Source organism: Coturnix japonica, chromosome 1 (genome assembly GCF_001577835.2).
Source record: "Coturnix japonica isolate 7356 chromosome 1, Coturnix japonica 2.1, whole genome shotgun sequence".
NCBI lineage: Eukaryota > Metazoa > Chordata > Aves > Galliformes > Phasianidae > Coturnix > Coturnix japonica.
In genome coordinates, this window is record NC_029516.1 from 40,612,043 (window position 1) to 40,624,016 (window position 11,974).

The 11,974-nt window shown below is 40.2% G+C and overlaps 1 protein-coding gene across 1 annotated transcript; it reads left to right on the plus strand.

The window, feature by feature from the left end:
* The first annotated feature begins 1,877 nt into the window (after positions 1–1,877).
* On the plus strand, positions 1,878–11,877 carry LOC107311547. The gene is made up of 5 exons (XM_015858109.2): positions 1,878–2,018; positions 3,638–4,368; positions 5,452–5,474; positions 10,205–10,332; positions 11,184–11,877. Exons 2-5 carry the CDS (start codon positions 3,652–3,654, stop codon positions 11,279–11,281), a joined length of 966 nt encoding a protein of 321 aa, XP_015713595.1. The 5' UTR covers positions 1,878–2,018; positions 3,638–3,651; the 3' UTR covers positions 11,282–11,877.
* Positions 11,878–11,974: the final 97 nt, after the last annotated feature.

Consider the following 11,974-nt stretch of genomic DNA (forward strand, 5'->3'; position numbering starts at 1 on the left):
GAAGAGCAGTACTTGGATTTCAAAGACAAGTGACAAGGAATGAGGAAGTACCACAGCCTTAACTCTATTTGGTTTCCTTTTAGACCTCTTCGGAGAAGGAATGGAAGGCAGCTCCAGGTGCCATTACAGAGTGATGGCTGCACCACCTGCACAGCCCCTTGCCCCCATTTCACACAGTTCTAACATTAGGACAGGTCTTCATCACACATAGATGCTGTATGTTGGTTGGGACCCTTCCTCAGGGTACAGGATGTCCTAATGAATAGATACTGTGGCATATAGGAGATTGCTGTCTTTGGATTACTGCTCTTTATTTGTTCAAAAGCTGAGAATCACGAGGTTACAGAAGCTGGCACTCACAGAAAGAGAGTTCTCATGTTAATGTTTCCCTATAGAAGTGGATTCTGACTTTTTATCTATTGCATGGTTGGGTGTGTTGTTGTTTTGGGGTTTTTGTTTTGGTTTGGTTTTTGTTTTCATTTATTTTTGGTTGGTTTGTTGGTTTTTTTGTTTTGTTTTGTTTTCTGCTCTCTAAGCCATTAAAACTGAGTTTTCATAAGTGCTCACAAAGTGCATATTCCTTTTTGTCTGGGTCCTTGACTTGAGACCTGAAGTCTGACTACCAAGAGAGCTGAGCGCTTACAGCTGCATTAGATGTCAGCAGCATCTGTGCTATGAGTCTGTTATGAGCAATTCAGGGCTAAGTATACAGAAAGCAGGACCTCAGCTGTTTTGGGCTGGAAAGCAGGAAGGAGTTATTTTTGCCCAGTTACTTTCAGTCAGTATGGCTGCTCTTACACCAGCCCTAAGCTCAACTAGCTCTCTTTGATGCTCTGCAAATGACAGGAGAGCAAGTGGTTAACTGTCTCTTACCAATGAAGATGTTGAGAGGTGACAAAACTATATATGAAGTTGGAAAAAAAAAAAAAAAAGAAGAAGAAAAAAAGAAAAAAAGAAAAAAAAAAAGAAAAATCAGTATTTGGTGATACATACTCTTCACTATACATGTGCTAATATACTTCCAGGAGTATTCTACAATTTAGGCCCATCTTTCTGAAACAAATGCTATTTCCCAGATAACAAATTGACTGCTCTGTCCTATCAACAGCCCTTTTTCCCACCCTGCCACATCTGTCATCTGCTGGACTGCATGTAGGCAAGAGAAAAGCAATATTTGAATGATTAGGTGTTCAGAAACTGGGATTAGATTTAGGATGAGGTTTCTAAGAGCGGGACTAGAATCTAGTCCAGCCAATCCTGTACTAATTTGGGGACTGGTCCTTGCAGAGGTCTACTTAGACATTTTCGCATAATATGAATACATGGAACTAAAATCATAGCAGTAGATTTTAAGTACATTCAGAAGATTTCAATTAGGCAGCAGATGTACCTGCTTATGTGCTACACATAAATGCAATGACTGACAGGAACAGGGGAAATAAGAACTATGGGTATTCCAGTACTAAGATCTGTCTGTGTTCAGAATCACTCAGCCAACACACTTGCAAATACCAAAATCTGATTATAAATAATGTAGCCAAGGGATATAACACTACTACTCTTCCACAAAAGATGAACACTGCATAGTTAGATCCAGCTGAATGAATCAAGACAAGCAAAATAAAAGGGGGTTACTGAGGAGCTGGAGGTATTTCATCTCCCCTTGCAGTTTATTATAGACGTGACTGAGATCACTCAAACTTAGCCACGTGAAAAGTATAAAAAGAATTATAAATGAAATTAAGTTTAATAAAATGTATGGATCGTGTTACCATTTGTAAATGAGCATTGATCCTGAAGCTACTTCCGTCTGACCTGATAAACAAATCCCCTAGAAACAAATCTACAAGAAGAAAAACTAGTTCCCTATACCGGCATTCGTGAAGAAGGCTTCAAGAGAGAAAACACTGTCTCTGCCACTAAGCTTAATGTGCAATTAATCGAGCACTTGTTGAAAAGTTAATTGTACGTGAAAAGGATACTGCATTCCGGGAGCTGGTAAATCCTCACCTAGCTTGGTAAGTTTAATTATGTACACTAACATTTTTCTGAGTGTGTGTGGAATTTCTTACAATGCATTTTCTTTACAAATATTCTGCTGCAAAAATATTTAAGAACCATTCCTTGAGCTTCTCCTTAAATAATATCTTTATAACATTTTTACTTCTATCTTTTGGGACTTTTTCTTTTTTCTTTGTAGTTTAAATGCCTCTGTAATGTTTTCTATTTCTACAACAGAATTCTATTCACATGAGTATCTGGAAATTCCGTATCCAGTTACAAAATTCTCCACAGGGAAGAAGTGGCTATTTAATAAAAAAAGCAAAGAGACTCCCTGCCCAAACAATGATCAGTCATTTCCCTTTGTTATATAACCTAGACGTGATTGTGCTTCACAAAACAAATCTTAAAGAAACGCAAAGCAATAATAGCAAACCTCACAGCAGTGCTATGCAATTATATCTTGCTCAGAATTGAAAGATAGTAGCTGTTTTTCTTATTATTGTCACGGATGATATACAGAGAATGTGATTTTTATGTCCATTTTAATGAGCGTATGGTGAAAATAGCATTTATTTACCAAAGAAGAATGTATAGATGTTAAAATATTTGTGGCTATTCACTGCGGCTGTGAATGAAGATAATTCCGCCATAGAAATACGAAACTGCTTCATGCAAACATTTGAAAGACTGTCTTCTACCCACTAAACAGTTTGTAAAAAGAAGCATTTTGAACCAGACAACCTGATGAAAGCATTTATTTCTTATCACTTAATAAAATCAGTCTTATGGGATTACATAAGCACTCAAAACTCTATCTATAGCTCACGCAAAAAAGCTAACTCATTCTAAGAAATAAAAGTGCCCAGACAAGCCAGAAATCATGAACAGATTTAAGAAAGATTCCTCTTAGCAAAAGAAGTGGACAAATTACAGAGTTTGAAGAGGCTTGATAGTCACCAGTTACAAATTGAAATGCTAGTTCACTTTTAGAGAGGCTAGTCATCAAAACATCTTAAAATAGAGCCTTGTGAGTCATAGAATATTATTTAACCATCAATCAAGAGGTATGGTACTTCGATAAACTGTTTTTTTCATTAGTTGATTGCATGAACTTAATATTTACAATATTTACTTTTCCTGATGAAAAGAACGATTTGACTCACCTTACATCAGTGTTACATTGTATGTGCATAAGCTTTCAGCAAGTAATTAGTGTTTGTATGTAAACTATTTAGCAACCAGTAGAGTCCACAGAGCCAGTGACTTCTGTTTTATTCCATGTACAGCAGATTTACAGTCTCATTTATTCATGGGGGAGTAGCAACAGGAAATCAGATGGCTGCAGCACTAGATGAACACAGTTCCCAAATACACAGCCAAATTACCATCCAATTAGTTCTGCTGACTGATACTGACACTGCTTGCACACTCATGATTAGATGAAAAACTAAAATCCTAAAGCTGTTGAAATCCACATTTAAACAAGATTCAAACTGCAGGTGATAGTTTCTGTACTAGAGCACGTATCTATGTTATTTTGTTTAGACTTTTTCAGCTGACATATTCTAATATATAAAAATATATACAACAAGACTCTAAGAACCTTTTCTGATCATGTTTCCCTGGTGCACAGAGATATAAATCTTCATGATGCCAAGAAAGATGCAACAAGCAAGTTCTGATCATTCTCCAGACCTGATGAAAGAAACCTGCATCAACGTGGAACTTCCAAACAAGGAAAGTAAGCTTCATAAAGGAGCTGCTGTATTGTCTGGAAGCAACAGTCCAGAAGACACCTTCAGTCCTTGTGAAACACAACCAGTATCAGTTTATACGGACACCACTACACCGCCAGCTGACTGCACTCAAAGACAAGGGTATACTGACTCTTCACTTCTGAAGCTTCCAATAGAGGAGTGCACTGGGAGCCGTCACACAGCTTTCCAGTTTGACCGACATGCTATGGCCAGAATTTCCACTTCTCCAACCTTAAGGCGATTAAGGATGGCCTCTGCTTCACAGGCACTGACATGTCAGGACTCCTCTGACACAGCTCCGATGGGGAATCAAACGGAATGCACAGGCTCTCTCCACCATATTTGCAAAACTCCACCCTGGTGCACAAAGTCTTCCTCACTGTCATTGCCTTCTTCTGTCTACATGAAATTACTGTCTTCTGAAGCAAAAACAGAGATGACTTTAGCAGACCCAGAGTCTGCCAACCCCAGATTCAAGTTACCAAGCCAAGGTCTTCTCAGCAATGGCACTTCCAAGGAGATGCTCCAAAATTCTTGGCGAGCCAACTCTGCTACACTGCCCAGGAAATTCCCCCGCTTCAGCTGCGTGTCACAGGAGGGTATCCAGGTACATACAATGGGATGATGGGATGACAGCCTTCTTTTCAAGATCATGTACACAGTGTTGCTTCATTATGGCCTAATTCTTAATCTAAATTGCAAACCAGCCCATGTTTTATTGCTATAACAGCAGAAAGAGTGCACAGTTATAGCTATCAGTGACCAAGGTGGCCTTATCCAACTCCTATGCATAGCCACTCCTTCCCACCCCTGTCCATTCACTCTGATGATCAATATAACTGTTTGTGGGGCTATGAAAGAAAAAGACTAGATAATTTAACCAAGGTCAACTTGGGTTTTAGGGTGTTATTTTCCTTCTTGGGTCCATCAGCAGCATTATTCCTAAGCCAATGTAGTTCTGCGATCTTTTTTACTTTATAGCATTAGTAGCCCCACAACAACCAAGAATGAAGTCACTCAAAAGCGTTGAATTTAAGGATTGCTACTACTAAAACAAATCTTAAGGTTTAAGAAAGATGCCATTCCCTTTTGTTACTTCCACTTACCCAGTTCTGTCATTCATTGTACCCCTCCACTGGTATATTCAGCTCCAAAAGCAAGCAGCCAATTGTATAATCTTTTCTGAAGAAATAAACACTGGTGCAGTGAGTGCTGGAGTCAGTAATGGGAAAGAAGCAAGGGGAGAGCTAACCCTCCACCTTTCTACTGTTAAGCTGTGCCCTATGGCTCTATTCTGAGAACAGGAGAGGGAATGCATAGGCCAGCTTTGCTACCAGATCTACTCTCAGAGAACCTGTGTTACTTCCACAAGCAGTTAAATTAAAACACATGCTTGATTCCAGCCTTACACAAAGCACCTACTTGTCTCACTGAACATGGATGGTGTCACATTGGTGTAGCGCTCTTTACTAACTGGTTAGTTTTGTGCCACACACCAAAGCTATTTTTCTCCCAATCAAATACTGAAAATATTCTGAATATCAAGTGAGTCCTGCTCATTTCTCCACAACAGTGGAAATAATTAGCTGCTAAGTTTTTCTAGTACATTTCTCTTAATGAATCATCTTTTTTTTCACATCAGATTACTTGCTTTCTGACCAAGTAACAAAAATATCTCACTTTCTTTCAGAAGAGTGGATTGCCTACACAAAGGTATGCACATATTTATTTCATCTTACTCCAAGCTCTGTATGTTTTTAATGAATCCGCTTCTCTAAGAACATAACAGTGAGGTACATATGCACAACTCAACTTCAATTTGTAGGTTTACTTTGAGAAATGTGTGCCACCAGCTTGTTAAACTAAGTATTTTAATGAGATTTTCTTTCAAAGGCAGCCCCCTCCCTGTCATGTTAAGCAGTATTTTACACTGTATTTCAGTTGGATCATCCAAGAGCTCTGCACTAGGAACTAGCTGCCGAAAGGGCCAACTGCTTGGATTAGCAGTGTCAAATTTCGACTGGAAGAATGTGAAACATCTCATAATCTTGAGTGGCATTCCTCATAACATTGTGGGAGGGAAAGGGGAGCAAAGAAGCCAGCAGAACAGCTCAATATTGTTCTCAGACATTCGCAAAGCAAATGGAGGGCTGCTGCTGGACAAAGAGATTGTTAATCCTAAAATGAAAATACTCAAATTTAATAAATTAGTATAGGCATTTTATGTCGATTTGAGGTGCTGTGTGAATTGTATCAAGATCTTACAACTATTATCAGCAAGTAAAACCTTGATTAAAAGCCATGGTTCTTTTTCCTTAAGAAGTTCAGTTACAGAAAGAAAATGGAATTTTTTTTCTCCCCAAAAGAAAAGAAATTAGGAGGTAGTGCCACCATAAACAGCAACACCTTTCCTACTGGTGGTTCACTTTACCACTTGTTTCCCTTGAAGATTTCAGGTGCGGCATGCAGATGAGTCAGGTATGTTAAAAGAATTGGCACTCATGAGCAAGGCTTGTAGAAGATAAGCCTCACAACAAATAGAAGTACACTGCTTTTTGTGACTGTGCCATGATGGGTTTCGGCAGATATCATCACTTGAGCTGTATCTCCTCTTTGTCCCAGTATTTACTCATTTTTGAGGTTAAGATCTCTTTTAATGCAAGCAGTTTGCCAACAAGTCTTTATTTCAAGTATATTTGTGTTTGATACTGGGAGGGTTGGAAAAAATTACATACAATCTGTGAATCAATATGCAATGCAGTCCTCTAGGCAAAGTTTAACAGATGTGTGCATGCACACATAACAACAGGCTCACTGTTGAAGAGGTCTCCCGAATCTCCTGAATTGTAGTTTCTCTTCAGCCATTTGAATTTACAGTAGAAAAAAGGAGAAGGAGATTGGGAGTGGGAGTGAGGGGGAAGAGATCTTTGTGTCTCAGTATGAAAATAGGTTTTATGCACCTATTACAGGAATAGCCTGCTCTGATCCCACTCAAAACTATAATACATACAAGCATAGCTCACTGATGGGGTGAAAATTTGTGTGTGATTTGTATCAAACTAGGTGACAGTTTGAAGAATATCAATTGCAAATGGCTAAAACCAGGAGAATACTAAATCTTTAATGCACATACTTTCTCTTAGAGACACTTGCCTTGCAGCTTCAGAGGGAACCCAATATATGTCAGCAAGGATATTGCCTCTGGGCTTCCATCCAGACATTTTAAAAGCAAAAAAATCACACAGGGATCATTGTAAGCTTTGTTCCAGGGCCACTTGCAAGAAAGAATGCGGGGAAAAAAGAGTTTGGATGATATACTATGATTTCTGTTTCCCATTCTGACCTGTACTGGAGTGTGTGGAAATATAAAACAAAAAAATCTCAGTTTTCTGCTTTTAACTTTTTTTATAAAAATAAATTTGGTCTGAGGTCTGGGCAAGGGCTGCAATCAGCCTCTCCTTTATCCATATCATTAGTCTGACTTCTTAACAGCTGATTTCTTATTATCAAAGCCAGAGAAATCTGCTGAAATGTCAGATTCTTCTGTCTGTTTAGAAGGACTTTTTGACAGTTGACAACTCTCCTCCAGCACTACCTCATAGAACGTTTAGGGGGAAAAAACATACTGCTGTCCTTCAGTACTAATGAATCTCTCTTCTCTCCACTCCCAGGCTGTACTTTCAAAAGCCATCTTTCAGGCAAAAGTGCTCGTTTTAAGCAGCCTCCCTCACCCAGCTCTCATTAATGACTATACATCTCTGTTATCATGCTGAGCTGAGGCTGATTAAAAAAAAATCAGCCAAAATAAACAAAAGGACTAGAGGGGCAGCAGAGAGAAGTGCATGTGGTGGAGACAGGGTGAGATGCTGCAGTCAACATTACAGTGGAAAGAAATGTTGATAAAACAAAATCTTGCATTTCTTCTGAGCTCATTTTCTCCTTGCCCTGTTCAGTATAATCCTGCAGACACCCTGATGGGGAAGAGTCTTCTCAGAACCTGCTCGGATGTTCATTTTCAGTGAATTCAGACAGCTGGACTCAGCTATCTTGAAGTACTTCTCTTTCAGTATCTCATATGCCCATAAAGTCTGTTGCAAACTCTTTAAAGCAGAGTCCAAATGCCCTCCCCATCCCATTTAGTTAGCAGTGTCATCATCTGACAACTATCATCTCAGTACCACAGCCACCCTAAAATGTTGACCTCATAGAATAGAATGGTTTGGGTTGGAAGAGACCCTTAAAATAATCTAGTTCCAAGTCCCCTGATATAGGCAGGGACACATCCCACTAGAGCAGACTGCTAAAAGCCCCATCCATCCTGGCCTTGAATGCCTGCAGGATGGGAGTATCCCCATCCCTGGGGACCTCTTCTATGCCGTATTCCTTTTATGGTGATTTACATCAGGTGTCTGTCCTCAGACAGACTCTCATTAGGCTAAGATCATTAACATGGCAGGATGGAGATCTCTAAAAAGCAAATCAGCTGAAAGTTAGGGGAAAGTTCTTTACTAGGAGAGTGGTTAGGTCCTGGAACAGGCTGCCCAGGGAGGTTGTGGATGCCCCGTCTTTGGAGGTGTTCAAGACCAGGTTGGACGGGGCCCTGGGCAACCTGATCTAGTAAAGGCGTATGTTTGGTGGCCCTGCCAGGCAGGGGGGTTGGAACTACATGATCCTTGAGGTCCCTTCCAACCCGGATTATTCTGTGATTCTGTGTGAAAGTCTTCATGCCCTAGAAAAAACCATACATGGGATAATTTTTCCAGACCACGAGTCTTTAATGAGTAAAGAAACAGAAGTGTCTTTAATAATTTTTCATCTCTTTGTAATGTGAGCCTGTTACCACATCTTGCTTCACAAAACAAGTAGATTTAAAGGAGAAATTATCGCACAGATTGTATCTCCCCTTGTGAGGGGTCTGCAGGTACAAAAAGATGGTAAAACACTGCAATTTAGCAGCGTTTGAGTCTGTATGGATCGCACAGCACCTCAGTAGTTTAAATTCTCTTCCAAAATTACTGTACCTAATATGTCTACGGGCATCAGGCCAGATGATCACAGACACTTGTATCTGTGCCTTCATCTGTGAAGGATGAGTACAAAACTGGGGCATGTAAGTCATCAATCACACAAGGGTGTTGTAGTTGCACATCCAAATGTGTTCCCACACCTCACAGGCTTGCATTCCTACATGAGAGCTTTGTTTATGCATCTCTGAAGCTCAGGCCTTTTAGGTCTAGTTTTAGGTCTAGTAACCTGACTTAGTTACAACAAAGCTATGCTTCCCATTATCCATCTGCATAAATTCAAATATATCCTGAAGTTGAAGCTAGATACCTTAAAGATTGATAGTACATTGGAAAAAAAAAAAAAAAAAAATGTGTATCCAAGCTGAAGTAAATCACCTGAATTTCCTATTACAGGAATGACAGCTTTCAGAATTATACTGTGTTATACTGCAGCATCTAGCTTGTATAACAATCCAGCTGTCTGAGAGATTGCATAGTGGAATCATAAGTGGTTTCATAACCATCATATTACAAAGATCACCAAAAGTTAAGACTACTTCCTCAGGTACTTAGTGACTGACCCCCTGAAATCCAAAGCATTTTGCTTGCATCACTCAGTGGTAGACAGCAGAACAGTAGCAGGAGACATCAGCCACTTTGCAACCATATGATAATACCGTTAATTAGGTATTGGCATGACTAAATAAGAGATTTCAAGAAGGTTTTAGATATGTACCAATAATTTCTGTGTTTGAATACAAGCAGCCTCTGGCACAAACACACCGCTGGATACAGAATGCCTCTGTCATTCCTCTTGATGGATCTACATCCTGAACAATGAACTCTGTTGGTAACAACAATAGTTGGAAAGAGGCATTGGTTTCAGATCAGCAGGCAGACTAAGCCACATTATATTCAAAATACAAAGTATTTGAATTAGCAGAAATAAATAAATAAATAAATAAATAAATACTTTAAAAATTTAGAAAGAATGTGGCAAAATGGTTAAGTATATTACAAAAAATAAACTCTTTGATTGCTATACTGTCTTTTCCTGATATCACCTGAGTTACATGAAGTTCAAAAATCAACACATACGTCATCAAGAGCCACAATGTTTAAACGTTTCTGGTGACTCCAATGCCAAAATTGTTCTGTAATCTTACCCTGTTTTTTGCTTAATCTTAGAAGAACCCAGGAATGTGCAGTATTTAAATTCCCAGGTGCCTCTCTTCTCAAACACCTCATTCTTAGCAACACGGAGCAGTTGAAAAGACAACAGGATATTTTCTGCTTTGGAAGTTTTTTTCTCATTTCTCCTTTAAATACCTTATATCATAGCCAATGTTATTCAGTTTTTAGCTCCCTTCCTCCCATATCTTCATATCCTTCTACAGCCACACAAGGAGAGATAATGCATGTTGTTGGATCTCACAGATCAGCCGAGCGCAGGCGTAGCTCCGTGGTGGTGAGCTTGCCAGGACTCGAGGTGTTCCCTGGAGACCTGCTGGTGTCAGACAGTGCCTTGGACTACCTGCCCCACACAGCCCTGCTGCTAAACGCAGGTCAGACATAGGGTGGGCTTCGCTCATCCACTCCCCATTACAGCTATGACAAGCGTGTGCATGCATAGGGTGGGAAGGAGGGACGGAAGGAAGGATTGGTGCAATAAAGACTACAGTGCCCTTTATAAAATTCCCCTCAATTTAGAGTTTCTCCTTCATTTTATGGTTGAATGCAAAATGTATGAGGTAGTTGAGGAAGGCTAGGCAGTTGCCTCCACACTCTCCAGTGCAACCAGGGCCCAGGTCAGGATTTCCATCTGTAATCAGTTGAGTTATAAATGCCTACATGGACAGCTTTAGGCAGAGAAAGTGGAATGGCTTATGCTTCCTTTTCTATCAGTGCTCTAATTACAAAGATGTCAGACCCAACTAATGGCCACAGGTTATTCATGAGACCTTCCAACACTGAAATGTAGCCCTGCAAGCAATTTCCTAAAATGGCTGTTGTATAATATATGAGGGCTGCTCTGAAAATAATGCCTCCTATTTTATTATGTTGGCCCATTACATCAGAGGCAGATGATGGTGGTTTGGTGTTAGAGGTTGAATCTTCCCACCAACATTCCATTACCTTTTGTTGCCACATGACAGATGGCAGCAAAGAGACAGTCTGACAAAACAGCATCTGACATGGAAGTGCATATGAAGCAAAGGGGTGTCACTGAATTCCTCTATGTGGAAAAAAAATTCTGCTGCACAAAATGTCTAAATATAAGTATTACATTTGAGCCAAGTAAAGTGGGGTATACTGGGGTTCACTGCAGGAGTGTGGTGGGGTGAATACATAAATAACAGTTTTATTTGTAGCTATTTGCCTCTTACATTTGTTACACATTTGTTTTACCCATTAGAATCCAAAAAGCCAAGGTGGCCTTTTGCCAAAAGAGGAGTTGTGAGTATTTCACCATGTTCTTTCCCTTTCACTGACCTTGCTTTCTCACACAACTAACCTGGGTGAAAAAGTTTATTTATGTCACTGCCTATGAAGAAAGGCAGCCAGTACATGAGCTGATATTGGAAGTTGCAGCATCCCCAGGACCGAGCATCCTCTTGGTCATTCATCTGCTGTGAAGGTAGGGTGGTTCTAACAGCACAGCCTCTGCACATGCTAAGACAACTGGCAAGCACCCTTGCCTCCCAACCCAGCAGGGAGGCAGAAGGAGTGATCCCCACTACACAGCACCAAAGGGACAGAGAAGGACAGGTAACAAAGGTACATTTCTCACAGGAGATGTCATTTGAGGACTTTAGCTGCAAACACCGAAGGCAGCTGCCCATGGTAAGAGCACAAGGTGTTTATGTCAGGCTCTGCTACAAGTTGTGCCAGCTGGGTCCACAGCTCTGCATCTCACCCACCCAAGCAGCACCTCTAGGAGGCTGCTTCCAGAGCAAGAGCCTTGGTGACTCAGTCACAGCCTTGCTTCAAACACACCTTCATGTATTTTCCGCATGCCAATCCATACCACTAAATTTGGGTTCATAATACTGCTTATGCTTTTTTATATAGCACTGCTGGCCTGAAAAGTAAAGCCAAACCAAAAGCAACTGTTTTTCTTTCATTATCCCCCAAGAAAAAATACTCGAGTTCCTTAAGCTCTGTAAAACCACCTTTTACAGACATCACTATGCAGCTGACCAAAGG